Source organism: Leuciscus leuciscus, assembly GCF_965113295.1.
Source record: "Leuciscus leuciscus genome assembly, chromosome: 10".
NCBI lineage: Eukaryota > Metazoa > Chordata > Actinopteri > Cypriniformes > Leuciscidae > Leuciscus > Leuciscus leuciscus.
The window spans coordinates 7,433,580-7,454,950 of NC_138734.1; the positions used below are offsets into that span (position 1 = coordinate 7,433,580).

Sequence of the window (21,371 nt, forward strand, 5' to 3'; positions counted from 1 at the left end):
AAGTAAAAATCAGTCTTTTCAACTTTTACTTGTAACTGAGTAATATTTAACCAGAAGTATCTGTAACTTACTTTCACTCAAGTAAGGAAATTGTGTAACTTACTTTGTCCATCTCGGGGCAGCGGATCCTGATCACGGTCATCAGAATCGGACGTCCAAACCTCCCGACCAGCCGTCTGACCGAAAGCAGCTCTCCTGGATCTGGAGTGCTCTAAGGATGGAATATTTCACATATCACATAACGTTAGTTTAATCATAATCAATAATCAATGTCTGTGGTCAATTACAGATTTTTACTTCAGTTAAGTTACTCAAATTCAATTCAAGTTTATTTCACATGCAATGAATCAAATAAATGGGATCAAATGGGATCAGTCAGTCATTGTACAACACACCATAACAAATAAATTAAAAATTAAAGCACTCACTTCCTCTTCCGCCCATCATGAAATTACGCGCCATCGCCAACCTGCAAGAAAATCAGTACAAAATACAAGACAATACAATACAATAGAAATATCCTCAGAAATAGCGTTACTGTTTCATTTCATTAGCCTCCAGACTTGCTTAAAAAAAAACAAAAAAACAGAACCATTAAAGCTATTTTTGTGACAGTAACGTCATATAATATATAATATTATAATATTGAAAGTATTGATTTTAGAAATACATCTTATTACGTATGGTATACATAACATATTGTGCTTTTTATTTATTTAGTTAAATTACAAACATTTCAAGTAGCCTACAATGCAACAAAAAAACTAAATGAATACAAGGCACTGTAAATACAATTCAAAATGTATAAACCAAAGAATAACAACAACAACTAAAGTATAAATGTACATAATAATAATAAAATAAATAATAAATGCAGAAATTAAAGTTTATAATATCAGGGCAGTTATATGTATTTGAAAAGCTTTAAAATTTGTATTGTTTTTATAAGCTTTTTGTTTTGTGATCTCATGTTTAAAAGATATTCTAAGTATATTGTGAGATCAGTGTTATAAAAGGTAATATAGGAGGGTTTCTTTTGAGTTATTTTTGTCTTATGGATTTAAAACTTTGCCAAAATAATTAAAAGATTAATGATATAATTTTGTTTTTCAGAAAAAGAATTCACAAATCTAATGACTAGGCAATTTTAAATATTAATATTACACATATTAATTCCATTGGCTGGTCCAGCAACCAATCGCATTGCATCTCGCGTGGGCCGAGGTTCCGTATCTGCTTTACTTTTCGAAATGGATGATCCCCATGGAGAGAGAACCTGGATTTGTAAAGTTGGGACGGTTGTTTTATTCTCAACGATATGAAAAGTGTTGCCACTCCCATTTATTGCACATGTTCCCCCGAAATGATATTGCACGACCCGTAAATATGCAGGCAAACGCGGTTGCCTACTATATCAGTCGAGCCAATAGTGCGGCAAGATACTGAAATAGGATTATTATTAACCAATCATATGTAGCTTATTTAGAACAGCTGTGATTCAGCTTTCGGATACGAGCAGCAGCAAATTGACCATCGCCAAGGACATTATTTCTGTGATTGTAAGTATTCATTTAATTAGAATATGATATCTATATAAAATGTTTGTTTTGTACGCTGTGTTGTTAAGCGTCTCGTTAGTGTCGTTTTAACCCTTGTATGGTGTTCGGGTCTGTAGGACCCGGTTTCATTTTTTATCAAGAGAAAAATTATACGATTAATTATTTTTTCAAACTCAGACTCATTGGCCTTGGCTCATTTTCTGTGAAGAATATATATCTGAACACATTTTCAATGACCACACCACACCCCCACACCCACACAGGCTGTCCGGCTAGACCCGGGGCTAATAAAAAAATATAGTGTGTTATTGTGTGTGTGTGTGTGTGTGTGTGTATGTGTATGTGTATGTGTATGTGTATGTGTGTGTGTGTGTGTGTATGTGTGTGTGTTCTTGTATATGGTTTATGAGGACACAAATGTGTATAATGACATGGGTATTACAACGTAAACATGGTTTATGAGGACATATGTGTCCTTCTAAACCAAACGGCTTAAAAAACATACTAAATCTGTGATTGGTAGGTTTAGGGGTAGGGTTAGTGTAGGGGGATAGATTATACAGTTTGTACATTAGAAAAACCATTACGCCTATGGAGAGTCCTCATAAACCACATATCTGAGTGAGTGAGTTGTGTGTGTGTGTGTGTGTGTGTGTGTGTGTGTGTGTGTGTGTGTGTGTGAGATTGTAAGTGTGAGTGCAAGAGTGAGTTCTGTGTTTCTTAAAGGTATACTCCACCAGACAGTTTTAGATACCATTGACTTCCATAGTAGGAAAAAAATATATACTATGGAAGTCAATGGTATCTAAAACTGTCTGGTTACTGACATTCTTCTAGATATCTTCCTTTCTGTTCAGCAAAAGAAAGAAATTCATACAGGTTTGAAACAACATGAGGGTGAGTATATGATGACAGAATTTTCATTTTTCGGTGGAGTATCCCTTTAAAGGGTCAGTAAGAAGCCAATATTCTAACCGGAGAGCTAAGAGCTCAAGTTAGAACTGCATGTAATAGAAACAAAATTATAAGTATAACTATCAAACATAGTATTTTGGTTATTTAACTTTAAAATATATATTTTATTAGATATATTTAATTGTATTTTGGTTATTCAGGGTGGCCGCGGGTCCTTAAAAAGTCTTAAATAAAATGTTCCTAATAAAAGGCCTTAAAGTATTAAAATGTCCTAAATTCAGATTCGATAGGTCTTACATATTTCTGGTCACAGATTTTATTACTTAAACTGCTATTGATAATGATAATGTAGGCTTTTTCTGGTAACGCTGTTGAGGCTCGCTCTGCTTGTCTCTGTGATAGATTTTATAGTAAGAAATCAAAACAAATGAGCATAACGGCACACATAAAAAAACTCACAGAAGAAACATACTGAGGTAAAAATTCTAAATGTTGTTTTTTTATTTATTTATAACATGTGATATAGTTAAGTAACATAACATGACGGGAGCTATGTTGCTGAATATTCTCACGATTGCAAATGTTACATTGATTTTAGTTCAATAAACAAGTAGTTAATATTAAATTATTTCAATTACTTAGGTTAAATATTACATATACGTATGCAATATAATGTGTATTTCCATCACAGGTTTGGTCTTAAATTTAATTCAAAGTGGCATTAAAAAGGTCTTAAAAAGTCTTAAATTTAACTTGTTATCTGTAGACACCCTGTATTAACTGGCCGGAATTTTGAGATCGCAATAGACGTGAAGGACTATAATGCGTTAAGGGCTCGCTCAAGTACTGCGGAGCTAAACCATTTAGTGCTTTGTAAGTAATCAGCAGTATTTTAAAATGTATACAATGTTTAATAGGAAGCCAGTGCAGTGTTGACAGAACCGGGCTAATATGGTCATACTTCCTGGTTCTGGTAAGAACTCGAGCTGCTGCGTTTTGGACCAGCTGTAATTTGTTTATTAAGCGTGCAGGGCAACCACCCAGTAGAGCATTACAATAATCTAGCCTTGATGTCATGAACGCATGAACTAATTGTTCCGCATTTGTCATTGAGAGCATATGATGTAATTTAGATATATTTTTAAGATGGAAAAATGCTGTTTTACAGATACTAGACACGTGACTTTCAAATGAAAGATTGGTATCAAAGAGCACACCCAGGTTCCTAACCAACGATGAAGACTTAACAGAGCAGCCATCAAGTGTTAGACAGTATTCTAGGTTATTACGTGAGGGAGTTTTTTGTCCAATAATTAGAATCTCTGTTTTTTCAGAATTAAGTAGTAGGAAATTACTAGTCATCCAATTTTTTATATCAGGTATGCATTCCGTTAATTTTGTGAATTGGTAAGTTTCGTCTGGGCGTGAAGAAAGTCCTACTATTATTCCTTTCAATAATTTGTTACATTAAGATATCACAATGCAGAAGAAAAGATCTGTCTATACTTCCGTTTCATTGTGACTTTTAAGGCCCTGTTCTAAACGGCACACTTCATGTGCATCTGTGGTGTTCCACAAGACTGCAGGGTGTCCCATTTGTCATTTTAGGTTTCAGAAGGAAGCAGACTTACACCCGACAGACAAAGCAGCGTTATGTCATGAAAGCGTGGAACTGGAGAAAGACGTCGAAGGCCTAGGGTTCCATTGGGACGGGCTGTGTCTTTATTAAAACAAATCTTTACATAGATTAAACCAATAGGCCTTTATCTCATTTCCTGGTTTTGGAACGTTCGAAATCACCAAGCAGTGTACTCGCACTTCCGGTGGTTAAGTAGTTACACCTTTAGATGAAAAGCAATTTAATCAAACCATTAAAATGGAATCAAGAAAACAAAACAAAAAAAGAAACTTTTGGCAGATGCGAGAGCGAAGTAGTCCAGTGCAATAACCGGAAGACGCCGTACACTGCTTCACGGCTACTTCCAGCGTTCTATTGTGTTGCGATAAAGGCCTATACAATATCCCTCAGTTTCACAGACAAGTCTTAAGATAGTCCCAGACTAAAATGTATGTTTGAGCTGTTTTAACTAAAAGCATCTTGCACTGACATATCTTAAAATATGTCAGTGCCATTGTTTTGTTTCAAGATGCACACCAGTCATGTTTTTTCTAAGACACGTTTATTAAAGCTACTCAAATGCTCTAATTTAACTAAGGCCTAATCCTGGCTTACTCTAAGCCCTGTCTGTGAAACCAGGCCTAAACATTACATTTTGTATTTTAGCAAATTATCTGTAATCTACTGACATGATTTTAATTCTGAAACATATTTCTGCTTCCTAGATTATTTGATCTTTTTTCCAAGATGATCCCTGCAAGTTTCGGCCAGCTGTTGGCTAAAGTGAGCAAGCTGAGGACCCACCTGCTATTTGCTCCTTCATACTTCACTACAGCACGGCTATCAAATCAAAACTCTAAACCGCATGAAAGAAACATTCTCCTGATGGGTCCTCCTGGAGCAGGGAAGACCTGTGTAGGGTGGATTCTGGGACACAGACTAGGTATGCCTGTTATTGATATAGATGACAATGTTCTCGAAAGGACGTGGGGAATGAGTGTGGCAGACAAGCTCTCTGAAATTGGTGGTGATGGTTTTATTGAAGAAGAAGGTAAAGCAGTGTGCAGGTTTGCAGCCACAGGAAGTGTCATCTCTCTGACCGGCTCCAATCCCCTGCATTCGGACGCCATGCGGCACCTGAAGCGCTCTGGACTGGCCGTGTACCTGGATGTGGACACAGAAGATATCATGCAGAGACTCTCTCGAATGAAGGTGAACAGGATTGTGGGTCAGGATGCTGGTGTTTCTATGAGAGAGATATTACATTACAGGAAGCAGTTTTATGAGAAATGGCTAGATGCGAGAGTCCTTTGTGGGACGGGAGACTCCGTGGAGGACGTGGCTGATAAAGTCCTAAGGACTCTGCTCAGATATGAGGATTCAGAATCAGAGGTGTTTGTTTCAACGAGGAGCCAAATGTCAAGTGACCCCAAGTTCTTCAGTGATGTCGTCATAGAGGGTCTTGCACCAGATGGAGGGCTTTATGTCATACCTGTCAAGTATCCCGTTTTGGCCGGGAAAGTCCCGTATTTTACCCTTCTTTCCCGCCGTCCTCCCGTATTAGTATTTACCCGTAAATCTCCCGTATTTTAACCTGCGTTATTAAAAAAAAATTGTTTACGTTTTTTAAAAAATAATTTTTTAATAATTATTAAAAAATAATAATCCCCCGGGCCCGGGCGGAGTAAAAAAAAAATTAAAAAACATTACCAATCTGAGCTCTGTCACTAGTCTCGCGATAACTGCCACCTGCAGTAGCCTACTGTAGGTGGCAGTTGTCGCGAGGTTAGTGTGTGAGGTCAGATGATGAGTGACAACGCGGGAAAAAACAGAAAAAAAAATACAACTGAGACGAATGATGGACGCTACGACCTTCTCGGAAGGCACTCCTGCCAAAAAATCTAAAATCGCATGTAAATACTGTGATCAATGGGACGGCGAATTTAATTTTCTGAAGAGGAGCAGGGTGGGGGACAGTCACGCGTTTTGCAAGTTTTGTAACTGTGATTTTAGCATCTCACACGGGGGAAGGAATGATGTTTCTCAGCACGAGAAATCCGCCAAGCACAAGCGCGGGCTAGAGGGACAAAAACATGCCCAGGCGATGTCAGCATTCGTGACGAGAAATGCCACCGATGCAGACCAGGTCATACGTGCAGAGGTAAAAATGGCAATGCTGTGTGCCAAAAACAACATTCCTTTCTCCTTCCACGACGACTTCAACAAGTGTGTAGCTGACATGTTCCCGGACTCTGCTATTGCACGAAAATACTCAACGGGAAAAACTAAGGCTACTCAAATCATCAAAGGTAAGTTAGCTAACATACCTATCTTTCTTACTGCTGGGCTACTGTACGTTTGCTAAAACGGTATCAAATGGGTTTGAAATGTGTTTGAATATTCTAACATTTGAGCATAGGCGTTGAGTTCGGTGGGGACATGGAGGCGCCGGCGAGTGAACTGGAGTTTGTCTCATAAATGAACCGAAACTCAGCGTATAATGCACATTCCCATTCACAGCGTATTTAGACACATTTAGACGTCTTATGAATGACTTAAATGAACAACTAGCCTACTAGTCGACTAGAAAAAAAACTTTTAGTCGGAAGCAGCCCTTATTCCACATATTTTCTGTGTTGAGCGAGCGACCCTGCGCGAAAGAGAGAAAAAAATGAATGCGTCATTGTACCCAGCACTTCTGAAAATGCACTTCCGAATGCGTCTCTGTACCCAGCACATTTCAAACCAAACTGACGCCCATGCATTTGAGCATTAACCCATGGCATGTGTTGTAGGCTAACTTACTAGCTAATTACTGGACACTCAACAGGTGCCATAGCAGCAGAACTAGAGGACGAGTTGGCCAAAACATGCCGATCTCAGCCCTTTTCACTGATGTGCGACGAATCGAACAATAGAAAAACAGAAAAAGAATTCGTCATCCTGACTAGACTCTACGATGAGGCCACTCTGCAGGTCTCTACAAGATTCCTGGAGATGCCTACATGCAATGTAGGAAATGCAGAAAATCTGTATGAAAAGCTTAGTGAAGCATTAAGGTAAGGGGAACTGCTCTGTGTTGTTGACATGTTTAGTAGATTGTATTTAATTACAACCTTACATTTTGTCTGAGACGTTTTGTGGCATTTTTTTCCTGTTTCCAATAGAAAAAGAGGCATCCCATGGGATAACCTCCTGATTGCCTTTAACTCTGATAATGCGAGTGTTATGAAAGGCCGCCATAACTCGGTCATCAGCAGACTGAAGACCAGCCAGCCCCACGTCCAGGACCTTGGCTGCATCTGTCACCTGGTACAGCTGGCCACTGGCTGTGGCATCAGAGCAGCCCAGGTACCAGTGGAAGACATCCTGGTGGGGATATACACCCACTTTGATAGAAGGTAAATGCATACATATAGGCCTGCTATTTCTCTCACCTAATGTTGTGTGTTACAATGTAACAACATTGCATGTGGCTAACTCATGCACAAGGTAGCCTTGTAGGCCTGCAGTTCATATTCTTCACACACACACACACTCACAATTCCAACCACTAACAGAGTAATTTTCTATCTCTCAGTGCAAAAAGATGTGAAGTCTACAAAGAGTTTGTAGACTTCACTGATTCAGATCACCTGAAGCTCCTCAGGTACTGCAGCACCAGATGGCTGAGTCTGTTAACCTGCATCCAGAGGGTGCTGAACCAGTGGGATGCACTACAGGTAGGATGGTAACTCCACTCAGCAGATATCTACACAGTTTACCATGCTATATTTCAATTTTAACCATGTATTGCCACCCTGTATCTCTATGTACTGTAGGCCTACTTTAACAGTCATGAAGAGGTGGAGAGGAGTGTTAAAGTGCGTGATCTGGCAAGCCATCTGCGTGATCCAATCGTGAAGACCTACTTCCTGTTCCTGAGTGCTGCCCTTAAGCCTTTATCTGAATTTAACATTGCCTTCCAGGTGGGTGTCAATGATATTGAGTGAATGAGTGAATAATAGGATATAACTAAATGTTTGTGCTTATTGTAGCATTCTTATTTCACTGTTATTTTGTTGTGACCATTGATATTATCTGCAGTCAGAGGGAATACAAATTCACAGACTTGAAGAGGAGATGTGCAGGCTGATGAAGAGGATCATGGGCTACCTCATACCAGCCAGGGCAATCGTGGCTGTACCTCTCAGGGAGGTGGAGTATGGAGATGGACATCAGTTGGCTGATGAAGATCTTTTTATCGGAGCAGACACAAAGGCATTCATGAGAAGCGCTGAGCTCCCTGTGTCAGCCGAGAAGAAAATCTTTCAGTGAGTATATTACCCAGTAGTTATATTATGATATCATCTTTTAACAGTATGAGAGTATAGGCTGTAGTGTGCCTAAAATATTACCACTAATGCATTTTTTTCACTCTTATGCTGTTGTAGAACTGTGAGAAGCTTCTATGAGGCAGTGCTTAAGAAGATGTTCTCCTCCTTTCCCCTCGACCATCCACTCCTGAGGGACCTGAAAGTGCTGGACCCTGCAGCTCGTCTTAACATAACTCCAGGGACAGGTAGATAATAAAAACAGTTTCCAATAGGCTTTATGCCCAGCTCCACTACTTACCCTAGCAACCACCCTAGCAATGGTCAGACACACCTGGATTAATCAGTTTGTCCAATAATGTAAGACAGGAAATAAAGGAGCTGGCTTAAGTTCAGGAAGTAATGCAGTTGTGCATAAAGCCTATTGATATTAGGCAAGGCAAGGCAAATTTATCTGTAAAGCCCATTTTTTTCAAACAATTTGTCTCAAAAGGCTTTACATCGCATCATAACAACATCCTCTGGGGACAGTTCCCCATTGATAACCAAACAATTAATTGGCACAGTATACTTGATACTTGTTTAGATCTGCAATGTTCAGTCAAACACTTGTTTTACTTTACAGTGGAAAGGCTAGGGGCCCTGTTCCCTCAGTTGAGGTTGAAAGAGGATAAGATGAGAGAGGAATTCACAGACTATCAGGTGACAGATAGTAAGCAACTCCCCCAAGAAGAAAGAATCGACAGATTCTGGGGCCTGGTAGGAAAGGACATGAGGTTCAGTGAGCTGCCAAAACATATGAAGGCTTTACTATGCATTCCCCATAGCAATGCAAGTTCAGAAAGGGTGTTTAGCATGGTACGAAAGATTGTTACAGAGAATAGGATGACGTTAGACAACAGAACTGTTTGCGCTCTACTCTCATGTAAAATTAACCACTCTGGCCCAGCCCACAAATACACTCCTTCCAAAACAGTCTTAAAGAATGCAAAGTCTGCTACAAATTTGTACAACAACTCACTAAAAGACTAAAGAAAAGTTATGTGAAATGAAAAGGAAAAACTGTAAAACAAAAACAATATGAAATGAAAAGAATGTGTGGAATGAAAATAAAATGTAAATGTAAAGACAAGCAATGTTAAATGAACAGAAAATATGCAAATAAGCCTTTCAATAAAATGCTCTTCATATATACCCTTTTGTGTTTTCATTTAGGATATAATGAATGTTCACAGCATGTCAATGTCAACAAAGGTAGGCCTATCATTGGCTTCATGCACAACTGCACTACTTCCTGAACTTCAGCCAGCTCCTTTGTTTCCTGTCTGCCATTATTGGACAAACTGATTAATCCAGGTGTGCCTGATTATTGTTGTTGTGACTACTGAGGTCAGGCACACCTGGATTAATCAGTTTGTCCAATAATGGCAGACAGGAAACAAAGGAGCTGGCTGAAGTTCAGGAAGTAGTGCAGCTGTGCATAAAGCCAATTGTAGTTTAAAAGTGGTGATTTTAGCTTTCTTGTACACCTGTCTTAAAATGTAAGGGATACTGGAGCTTGGTTGGGGTGGTGGGACTGCTCGCGGTGGGCGCCGGAAAATGTCCCTTATTTTCAAATCCAAAACTTGACAGGTATGCTTTACATACCAAAAAAAAGGTTTCCCCAAACTGGAACCTTCAGAATGGTTGAGAATATCCAGCCATGCCACGAGAGCTGTGGCCATACTGGAAAACTGTATCCATCCTATGGATGTGTCCCCTGTAGAATTGAGCACAATGGTGTGTCGTGCTTACGGCCAGAACTTCGCCGATCAGTCGGTTGTGCCTCTAAAGCACCTCACTGATCATCAGTATCTTCTAGAACTCTTTCACGGCCCAACTGCCTCGTTTAAAGACCTGGCACTGCAGTTGATGCCTCAGCTGTTTGCCCACTGCCCGCCACAGATGTGCAACTACCTGATTCTAGTGGCCACATCTGGAGATACCGGAAGCGCGGTGCTGAACGGCTTCAGAAATCTTAAAGACAGTGACCGGGAGAGGATCGGCGTGCTTGTGGTTTTCCCTGAGAACGGAGTGAGTGAGATTCAGAAGCTACAGATGACAGGATTTCAGGAGGGCAATGCCAAGTCCATCAGCGTCCTGTCCAATTTTGACTTCTGCCAGAGGAGCATTAAACGAATGTTTGGGGACTCGAGCTTGATCGGACATTTAGCTGTGGAATATGCCACGGTTCTCAGCACCGCAAACTCGATAAACTGGGCCCGACTGCTCCCTCAGGTGGTCTATCACTGCTCGGCGTACATGGACCTGCTTAGAAATCGCACGCTGACTTTCGGAGACCCCATTGACGTGTGCATCCCTACCGGAAACTTTGGCAATGCCATGTCAGCCCTGTATGCCAAACAAATGGGAATACCCATACGGAAGGTGATCTGTGCATCCAATCATAACTGCATCATATCCGACTTCATCGCTAGTGGCAAGTATGATCTCCGCAACCGGAAGCTGCAGGTTTCAAACTCTCCTGCCATTGATATCCTGAAGTCTTCCAACCTTGAGAGGTTCATCCATCACGCTTCCGGTGGGGATGGAAGTCTTGTCAGAGATCTGTGTTTGAATCTAGAAAGAGAGCGCATCTTTAAAGTGTCGGAGACTTTACGGCAGAAGATAAATCTGGAACTTCAAGCTGGTTGGTGCTCTGAAGAAGACTGTTTGAGGGCCATACAGGAGGTGCACACTACAACAGGCTTCATAATGGACACTCACACAGCGGTTGGGAAAGTAGTCGCCGATCGTATACATGACAAAACCTGCGATATGCTCCACTGCACCTTGTGATATGCTCCACTGCACACCACGGGAAGTTTGCTCCGGCTGTCTTAAAAGCCCTTCAGTGTCAAGATATCCCACCGGATCCTGTTGAGCAGTTGGATAAACTCTGCAGCATTGGAGGCCGAGAGCAGATGCATGACGCTCTGCTGAAGTGCATGGGAAACAGTGGACATCATCCACATAAAGTATGTCAGGCTGACTATAACAAGCTCACAGATGAAGTAGAAACTATGATACAAGACTCATTTCTGAGAGTCCAGTGAAACCTGCAGTACCTGCACATGTCCACTTGATGGCAAAGTCTGTCAAGAAACCCCAAACATTATACTTCCATCAAATCTAAAGTCATGAGATATAGTTCAAATGCTTTTCATGTAAGTCCATAAACTAGTCTTAATTGTATGCAGCGCCGGCGGTATGGGGGGGCATTAGGGGGCAATGCCCCCCCAAATGTCTTTTATGCCCCCCCAAATTGAATTATGATATAATTTACAAAATAATATCAGTTTAATTTACATTTTAGTGAGAAATAATAAAAATATGTCTACAAACTGCTCATTAGCTGAAAATATAATAAAGCTTAGCCAACATAAAACCACAGTGAGGAAACCCCCCTGCCGCCCCCCCAATCACTTGCACGTTAATACATGAATGAAATGAATTTCAGTTGGCGCAATATTCCTGGCTGCATTCAAAACAAAGCAAACAGATGAAAACTGTCCAAAAATGGACATTAGAAAATGGTTCAAAACCACAGTTTCTCCTTCCACGTCGATTAACGATTCTGCTGACCCCATACAACAAGACAACGACAACAGCCCGGCTAACATTTGTGACTCCGTGGCCGAGTGGCCGGCGGCCGTGAATGGAAGGACGCTGTTCTCAGGAAGTTCCAATCAGCTCACAAGCGGCGTCTTCAGCTCTTCTAACTGCAAATTAAATTTAAAGTTTCATGCTGGCCGGTTGTTAGTGTATTTATCTAACTGGCATTATGTACTGTCAAAGTTCACTATATTGTGTGTGTTGTCACGTTATGTTGTGATGATGAGACTAATAATAGTTTAGTAGGCCTATTTAGTTCAGTTTTGCGCTGACCATTGTCCTGAAATGTCACTCCCGCCGTGGAGAAACAGTTGTTTTAGCCTATATTTTCTTGTAAATGGAAATTGTAGAATAATCTCTGTGTATGTTGTTGGTGTTTTTAATTTGTTTTGATGAAGGTAACTAACGTTACATGATGCTTTTTTAATAGTAGGCTACTGTGAACGCTTATGTTAGAGCAAAGCAGAATAAAGATGTGTAGCTTTTTTTCTCTCTTCCGCCAGTGAGATAGCAGTTAAACTACTATCCTGACCTGTCAGTGAGAGACTGTGAGCATGTTCGTTAGCTTTGTTTATAATAAAGCTGTGGTCAGAGTCGGTCTTGTAATTTTTTTGTATAGGCCTATTTAACCCTTATTTAATCAAATTTCTTAAGAGTTGCACGTCTTGCAACAATGTGTAATGGTTTATGTGTTTATTGTATGGGTTGCATCACTTCATGGTAATAGCTAACAGAAAAGGCAGTAGCAATAATAAATATAGGATATCTGATATCCGAAAAAAAGTCCCCATACCTAGTGCCCACCCATTGAAAATAAATGCCCCCCTGCTGAGCGCAGTCTGAAGCCGGCTCTGATTGTATGAATGAATGAATGAATGAATTCATTCATTAATTGTACTTTATCATAATCTCTCAGATGTTTTATTAATTTAGTGTTGATAACTTTATTAAAAAAGCCTGTTTATACTGATAGTGGCTTAATTGCTGGCAACAGCAAACAGTCTACAGTTACATAATGAAATATTACTTGGTGGAATTATTCTTTTTGAATATTATTAATAAAAATAATTTATTGATCATTTTTATTCCTATTGCTGTTGTTGACATGTGTAGCTTATTTCTTTAAGGGTTGAAATACAAATAAATAAACTGACAAGGCAAACAAAAAGTTTTTCCCTCTTGAAGAGATAGTTCATCATCATTCACTCAAACACTCATGTTGTTCCAGACCTCAATTACTTTCTTTATTCTGTCAAACACAAAAAAAATACAAATAAAATAATAATATTGAGAAATTAATCCGTTTTTTCCCCTTCATGTAGTAGAAGTCAATGGTAACCAAACCGGTTTGCTTTATCAACATTCTTCCCAATATCTTTATATATATATATATATATATATATATAATGACTGAGCATCCTGGATTGAATCCTGTTTGTTTAAACGTGTATTCTCTTCAGAATGCATACATTTATCGAGCCGACTGTGGAACCTTACCCTGGTATTCCAGAGTTCTCACGAGAGCACAAGTTGAGTTTGCTCAGCGAGTTAGATTTAGGTCTGGATTTCCAGGCTAATGGAACCTTGCGTCTACGTGGAATTGTACAGTAAGTGTCGATAGTGTTTTTAAATGTTATGTCAAGTTTTTATATTTGATTAAAGTTTGAAAATTTTAATGCAGGGCTATATAATATAATAATATATTTACATCTACAATCAACCTACACATACAGAATTATGTAATTATGTAATGTTACTGTACATGTAAATGAATTTTTTGTACTTTTTGTATGTATGTGAAAAGCCCTTCTAGGGACGGACATTGCAAATTAGCCTTGGCTATAAATGTTGTAGTGTGGTACAGGTTTATTGTTCACACGTGTCCCTATTAAATAAAATTAAATAAATAAAATTAAATAAATACTGACTGCACAAAAGTAAAAACTTAGCTATATTCTGAATTGCAACCATGAAATTGACAACACATATGGCAGAACAAACTTAATATTTATTAATATCACAATACACTCTGCAAATACAAGAAAATTATTTCACAATTTGTATAAATAATTAGTGGATGGATCTTACTTTATTCTTGTAATTAAATAAACATTGCCGATTCTACAAAACCAATACATACTGTAAACAAACTAGTGAATATTTGACATTTTATATACAATAGTAAGAAATAACTTCAGGAGTCTTGCACAAAATGAAGCATAGGCTGTGCTATAACAAAACAAAACAAAGACATTGCTGAAAAATAAAGTACTATCTGTACATGTGCCTGTGTTTTAGTCGTTACAGGTTTCTGGCATATCGCTCCTTTGTGAGCTGGTGCTGGGGTTTCCTTGGCCGTCGGGTACGTGTCGTGATTCCAGCCTGTGTGGTGATGAGGGTTCGCCGTGAGTTTCCAGATGATCAGGGCAGATATGTTGGTTTCCTACCAGCTGATGATTGAATCTGGACACCATGGTGGAGATGACCTCCTCCTTGTCTGGCCGCTCATACTCCGCACAAAGGTCTGATAGTATGGGTATCTTAAGTACCTCATCCATGTATGGAGCAGGGTCCACAAAAACATGCTCAAATATTAGGTCCTGCAGGTCATCTAGGTACTCTGTGCAATAAAACAAAATGTATTTATAAATGTATATCCTGTTGATGATGTTGCTTGTGCACGACCAGCATTTTCATTGTAATGAAAGGTTCAGCCAGGTTTAGTCTGCAAGTGCACAGACACAATTCAGGAAAATAGCCTATAGTGATGTAAAGTTATTTTAACAGCAGTTCAATTACCTGCACAACATTCCAAGAAATGGGAACACCACATTTTTTGGGGCAAACCGTAGAATGTCACTATGAAATGACTCCAAAGATGAAGTCTGGTGATGTGGACTTAGTTTGGTGATGTCCCTCAAAATCCGCGTGTTTGTCATCACTTTCTCCAGCTTGTAGAATGCCTGAGTTCCTATGAGAAATGATACAAAAATTGCATTAATTACAACTAATAACTTTAATTTTAGGTTATTTACACTTCGACTAACAGTCCCTTTTTTACATTTTGTCGTGTTGCATAAAAATAATATTTGTTTACAGTATCATACTGGCAACAAGCCACTTGTTTCTATCTCTGCTTCCCTTTAGATGATGTAGACGAGCAGGAAAGTTTGGATCCTCTGTGTACGTTCCTGACATGGTTCAGAATCGATTTCCATTTTGCCACTCTTTCTGGTCCAGTGGTTGAAGATGATGCAGTCCAGTAAATGTGGTTTTTAATGCTTCTCTGCCAGTTCCGTAATTTTTCATCTTGGAAATGTTTTCAAGTTTCCTCACAATCCCTGTAAATAAAAATATAGACAAGCATTTTACTGCTGAGAATAAAAACAGTGATGTTCACAGTTTGCCACTACTAAATATTTGTGATATGCCTATAAACTGTCACAATTTCTTAATTTTCATATTATACCCACTTATAAATCTATGTTATTGAATAAAACCTTTTTCGATGTGCCACACATCATAAAACTGGTTGATGTTATGTTCTCTGAGGCAGAGTGTGAATTACCCCACCATAATTGGGGGGGGTACTGCTCCTTCACTTCTTCTATGACCATCATGGTCCACTACCATATCAATCCCCACCGTGATCGCCAAGTGCAACATGTGTTGTGCAACACACATACAAGGTCTAAACATGCGACAAACTGATAATCAGTATAGGCTACAGAATATCTCATTGTTATTATATATCCAAAAGAGAACTGTTTTGATCAACTCCCAAAAGTTAGAAGTTAAGTGCACTGAAATACCATTCTAATTACTAGTAAATAGTAATACCTTTACAAGAAGCCTATTGCCTATTTCAGGGTTTTCCTGCCTCAAAATGTGGCGCAGGTGGTAAAATCATAATAATTTATTTTAATAATAAGATAATAAAAATGTGTATTTTTTTGTAGATCATCATATAGCCTAATGTGTTTTCCACAATTTTTTCTGTTGGTGGAGATTGGTACCTCTAGGGGGGTCCGGGGGCATGCCCCCCCGTAAGAAAATGTTGTACATTTTAAAGATAAATTCATTAATCTGGTGCACTTTGAGTCGCCCGAATCCACTATTAAAAATAAAAAAATCCACCCGCAAACCGCCTATATTCTTTGATTTAGATATCTGCATCTGATCATCACATTACAATTATTCAAATTCTTAGTGTTAAGCATGATAATCTGGTAACATCACACTGAAGTAGGCTGATTTAAAATGAACATTTATTTAAAATAAAAGTTCTTCTTTTGGCAAAATTACATTTCCTTAATAGCCTAAACAGAGGCTTTACTCCCTTCAAGCTTAAATTGTCAATGTTTCATTACATCACTGTTTGAAAACACTCAGAATCATTTTTTGTACCTTTATAAAGGGCATTTTCCCCTAATTTTATTAAATGTATGCTCCATCTTTCATTTCAAATTCTTAAATTTGATAAATATATTCAATTAAAATAATTAGACACTAGTGTTGCGATTCAGGAGGCAGAGACAGATCCATATGCAACAATGTTTATTGACCAGTTAAGCCAGGCAAAACGAATAAGCCGAATGGCCAGAATCCAGGAACGGGCAGGGGTCGGGGCAGGCGGCAGACGACGGAATGAAGAGACGGGCAGAAGTTCAGGGCAGGCAGCGAGAATCAGAGTCCGGGGAACAGGCTTGGGTCAGAAGTCAGGCTGCAGACAATCGAGGAAACAAGTAAGGCAAGGATAATTCAGGAAAACGCTCAGACATGCAACACAGGGTGAAACAATACTTCGCACAGGACACTGAGTGAGTGAGTAAGATATAGTATGAGTAATCAGTGATCATTCAGAACAGGTGCAGCGTAATCATAAATGATCCATACTAGGAGAAGTATGCAATGCTCTTAGTATTCTGGAGAGGGCGCTCGAGATTGAGTACAGGGAGAATCACGGAGACTGGATGCCGTAACAACTAGGCTGTTACCAATAAAATTAAATCATTTACATTGAAAAATTATAACTATTAAATTAGATTATTTTAAATATTTTTGAATATACAAATAAGGAATGTTGAAAAGAATGATACTTTATGAAACTAGCGTTTTGTCATTCAACGTTGACACTTGCTTGAGAAGGTGAAGTCGTTCTCTATCTCCTTCTAGCCACGGTGGTTAAAAATGGTACGGTCCACAATAGGGGTGTCTGAAATCGCTTTACATTAAAATGTTCCTACAGTGAAAATAGGAGTTGACTTGTATTGTAACTGTAATTATATTTTTTCACAATATCAGAAAAATTATCTGACCCCCCCCAAAACTGATATTTCTGTCCCCTACTGGGTCTTCATTGGGGGGTATAGTACCCCCCAGTACCCCCTGTAATTCGAACTATGCTCTGAGGTACTTTTGTATTTGTGGGTGGCGGTCAGTTACAATACACTCCAGAGTAACACCACGAGCTTCCAACAGGGCAAGGCTCCTCTGTAATCCTTTTTCCATGTGGTAGCTTCCTCCCACTTCGTTACTCTGAAATAGACAAGAATAGGGAACGAAACAATCATCTTAGACAAACCAGAAGTTTTAAACTTCTCAAAAATGTAATTTTTTTAAATACTGATATTTCTTCTCTCCCACCTGAACCAGCTCTGGTGTGTCCACAACGGTGTTGGTCTGAAGGTCCATCAATGTATAGCTTCCAAACTTTGCAGAGTGGCCTTTGAAAGTAATATTACACAAAGCATTATTACCACGAGTGCATTGAATTCAGTTAGATACTACCTATGCATGTTATGCTTCATGATCCGGAAAATACCCGAGCATCCATGCATCCTTCTTATTTACAACTATGTACCTGGTGAGTCAGCCCTCATGTCACCTCCAACGATGACCCTTTCCCTTTCACTCAGGCGATCTAGCGTCTCATTTTGCCATTTTGCTTGAGCACTAAGAAACAAAAACTCGTACTGGTTAACAAATATTAAATACAAAAGTAACAAAATATAATAATAATAAAAATAATACAATTCTGAACCAGGGGTGTTAAACTCAGTTCCAGAAGGATCAACTTTTTTAATGAGCCTTAGAGAGTTGATTAGCTGCCTCAGGTGTGTTTAATAATGATTAGAGGTAAACTCTGCAGTGCTGTGGCCAACAAGGAACTCAGTTTGACACCCCTGTTCTAAAACAAATGCACAGTTTTGAAACTTACGACATGTCTGCTCTGCTGTCTCCGTTAAAGTTGTGTCCGTCTCTGCTGGATCAAATGTATAATCTTGCTCTTCAGGTGCTACTACAGATGATGTGTCCATTAGGGTTTCTTCGTCATCCTCTTCCTCCAGTTCCACACGAGGTCTCTTTGATGGCCACTTTATAGGTGTAGAGGTCCTAAATATTAAACCAGCTGCTGGTGACAAACTGTCAATGTCTGAAACTGTATCTGTCGTCTGGACACCTGTAATATACAAAGTAGTTGTGTGTTACTGTTATGTGACACTTATTGTGTAACAAGACTAGTTATAGGTCCTCTGTATAAGCAGTATCATGTAATACATAAACATACCTGAACTCCTGTAGCGAACATGAAACGTCTTCATTGATGACTGAGTACCAACAGACTTGGTCAGCGGTTTTGCGTCTGTCTGGCAAGCAACATCTCTGGTTTGGCTGCTCTGTTCTGATGTGCTGTCCTTAACAAATCAAGATTCCACTATCAGCGCGATAAAAAAATAACAACATAGCTGGACTCATGGTGCTATCACATGCTATCACAAACTTTATAAGTCTAACATGTTATTATGAACTTGACAAATTCAAAGGCAATTTGGAAAACCAACGCGTAATACATACTTCTAGATGTGTAGCTGGATCACGAACAGTTGGCACTGCTACATCCTTCAGGAGCCATTTTTTTGCAAAACCTGCTTTATACTGAGCCTCATTCAAAAAGCTGTCCGGTGTAAAATGATTCGAGCAGACATAAACGAATTTTGGTAGAGTTGAGGGAGCATTTTCTTCAAAAACAAACTTAATCCACCTCGTCTTCAGCGGTTCAGATTTCGGGAGTAAATAGAGAGAGGCTATGTGGATTATTACATCCAGCCCAACGCTTGGGAGACATTCTCGTCAGTGCAGCGATGGCGGATGTGATGCCCGGAGAAAAATCTGTGGAAGCAGTTTTCCAGGATCTGGAGTGGCCTGAGGATGGAACATTTCAGATATCAAAAACAGTTTTTGTTTTATTTATTTTTTTATAATATTAATGATCAATGTCAGTGGTCACATCAAATTGTTACTTTGGTTTCACTTTATCTAGATCCATTGTTTTATTTAAAAAATGTCAGCGCTGGTCGAGAAAATAATATTATAATGGGGGAAATAATTTTAATATTCTGTAAAAACAAGCCTTATTTTTTTGTGGAAAACAAGATAATACTTTTTAAAATAATGTTGGAGAAATAATGATTTACCATTATCATATAGTATCAAGCGCTATATAAATGAAGGTGATTTGACTATAACAAGAACATTACAATGAACACAAATTTGAAAATCTCACTACAAATAATCCAGAATTTAAGACAAAAGATAATAATCCTACTCTGCTTGTTACACTTCCACACACCTGAAACTGATCGAGTGAATCTCCTCAGCTTCTCCAATCTAGCGTAGTGTACGAACAAACCATGGATGTTGTAACATCTGCTCCAAGCTGGGGCGTTCAGCTGGATCCAGAGCAAGACACTGTCCAATCAAATCCCTGCAGTCTGTACACATTTTAATAAGGAGAGAGCTGGTTAGTCATGACCATGTGACCTGGCATTTTTGAAAACAGCGATGCTCTCGGTGTACGTTGAGCTACAGTATATATAAAAATTCTGACACACTATAACCTTTAACTTTCTGTACAACTCGTTTGCTTTATGTGTGTTTATCAATGTTATCATCATTATTCACTCACGTTTGGATAAGTTGGGGTTCTGAAATGTAACTTCGGCTTGTGTGATTTCCGTTCTATTACGAAAAGGAAGACAAAAGTTCGACAACTCGTACAGCAACACTCCTAGAGACCAGACGTTTGCTGGGACGGCGTGGAATCGAGGTTCTGTAATGACTTCAGGTGGGCAGTATTCCCGAAATCCTGTAAGGAAGACATTTGCACATTGTTGAGCTTTTTTTTTTTAAAGCATCATCAAAAAATTTGTAAGTCACTAGCTTCAGGTTTCCACACTCCCAAAATGCTCACCCCTGTATCTGTTGCTCTCGTAGCCTTCACTACTAAATAGCTGACCGCAGCCAAAGTCTATCAGCTTGAGATCTAGCGTGTCTTTCTCAAACAGGAAATTCTCAGCATGAATGTCATTATGGAAAACACCATGATGGATGCAGTGTAGCACTGCCCGCACAGCCTGTCTCATGACGACCCGTGAGAAGCAGTCACTCCAAGGTTGACGAGTGATTATGTCATACAAGGTCTCGTAGGCCTCCGGATACTCCATAACCAGAGAGAATTCTTTAGGATGTTCAAACCACTCGTACAGTTGTATGACGAAGGGGCTTATGGGTTCTCGCCTCATCATCATCAGCAGCGCCACTTCTGTAACGAGAGGTTCGCGATTCCCAGGCTAGAGAGAAGAAGCAGACAGAAGGTTAGCTGGGTAAAAATCTGAAGAAAACATCATTTTGAAATGTACTATTCTTTGATCTTTTTAGATGCGTTCAAAAGAGCCTTTTCAGCTCAAAGTTATTTGGTGCCTCTAGGCTTATTTGTTGATCACATTTATACCTAATGCTTCCTACGGGTGTATTAACTAAAGTAATCTGCACTTAAACAACTCAATACACATTCAGGTTTTGGCCAACTTACAATATAAAGATAACGATCATTGTCAATCTTGCGTATCCGCTTGATGGCAACCTGCACAAAAAAAAACAAAAAAACAGTTTCAATAACAGTAACAGTTTTCAAGCACCTGGCTTTGTATTAAGTATTAAACCATCTGTAAATTGTTTTAAATGTGTTTTGATGCATGCAAGAGCAAAATGTTTGTACAATTCAGTAAGATTTACCTTTTTGCCATCAAATTTGCGTGTTCCCAGGAAAACCCTGCCAAATACTCCGGATCCAATTAACTTTTCCACGTTATAGAGAGACTCAAAGGACTCTGAAAAACAAACAGAAAAATATGAGACAATTATTAGCTTGCTAGATCCATTGTTTTATTTTAAAAATATCAGTGCTGGTCGAGCAACAGTAAATGTGATCGGACGTGTTAAAAACTTGACTCAGTTATGCATGAAATA

General features: G+C 39.1%; 2 protein-coding genes, 1 long non-coding RNA gene and 1 pseudogene across 5 annotated transcripts in view; 2 read left to right on the forward strand and 2 right to left on the reverse strand.

The window, feature by feature from the left end:
- The window catches only part of LOC309507292 (threonine synthase-like 1), a 75,555-nt pseudogene extending 63,947 nt beyond the window's left edge, over positions 1 to 11,608 (forward strand). Inside the window, exons 2-3 of the transcript in view lie at positions 3,685 to 5,577; positions 10,038 to 11,608. The product of the transcript in view is annotated as a threonine synthase-like 1 (transcript). The remainder of the gene's footprint in view (positions 1 to 3,684; positions 5,578 to 10,037) is intronic.
- Positions 5,775 to 9,599, forward strand: LOC309507278 (uncharacterized protein). Of its 2 annotated transcripts, none has more exons than XM_082181441.1 (7): positions 5,775 to 6,401; positions 6,923 to 7,151; positions 7,260 to 7,493; positions 7,673 to 7,814; positions 7,914 to 8,060; positions 8,179 to 8,405; positions 8,526 to 9,599. In XM_082181441.1, the coding sequence occupies exons 1-7, from the start codon at positions 5,948 to 5,950 to the stop codon at positions 8,659 to 8,661; spliced, it is 1,569 nt and encodes a 522-aa protein (XP_082037567.1). In that variant the 5' UTR covers positions 5,775 to 5,947; the 3' UTR covers positions 8,662 to 9,599. The 2 variants fall into 2 exon arrangements, with proteins under 2 accessions (XP_082037567.1, XP_082037568.1); XM_082181442.1 differs by having other exon boundaries at positions 7,914 to 8,016; positions 8,183 to 8,405.
- Positions 11,609 to 16,299: 4,691 nt separating the features above from the next.
- On the reverse strand, positions 16,300 to 18,663 carry LOC309508279 (uncharacterized protein). Its single transcript, XM_082182812.1, has 5 exons — positions 18,280 to 18,663; positions 17,923 to 18,014; positions 17,706 to 17,785; positions 17,476 to 17,597; positions 16,300 to 16,782 (listed from the first exon to the last, which is right to left on the reverse strand). Exons 1-5 carry the CDS (start codon positions 18,282 to 18,284, stop codon positions 16,746 to 16,748), a joined length of 336 nt encoding a protein of 111 aa, XP_082038938.1. The 5' UTR covers positions 18,285 to 18,663; the 3' UTR covers positions 16,300 to 16,745.
- Positions 18,664 to 19,714: 1,051 nt separating this feature from the next.
- Positions 19,715 to 20,477, reverse strand: LOC309507298. Its single transcript, XR_014209112.1, has 3 exons — positions 20,314 to 20,477; positions 20,029 to 20,208; positions 19,715 to 19,834 (listed from the first exon to the last, which is right to left on the reverse strand). It is a non-coding gene; the product is annotated as an uncharacterized lncRNA (long non-coding RNA).
- Between the last annotated feature and the right edge of the window lie 894 nt (positions 20,478 to 21,371).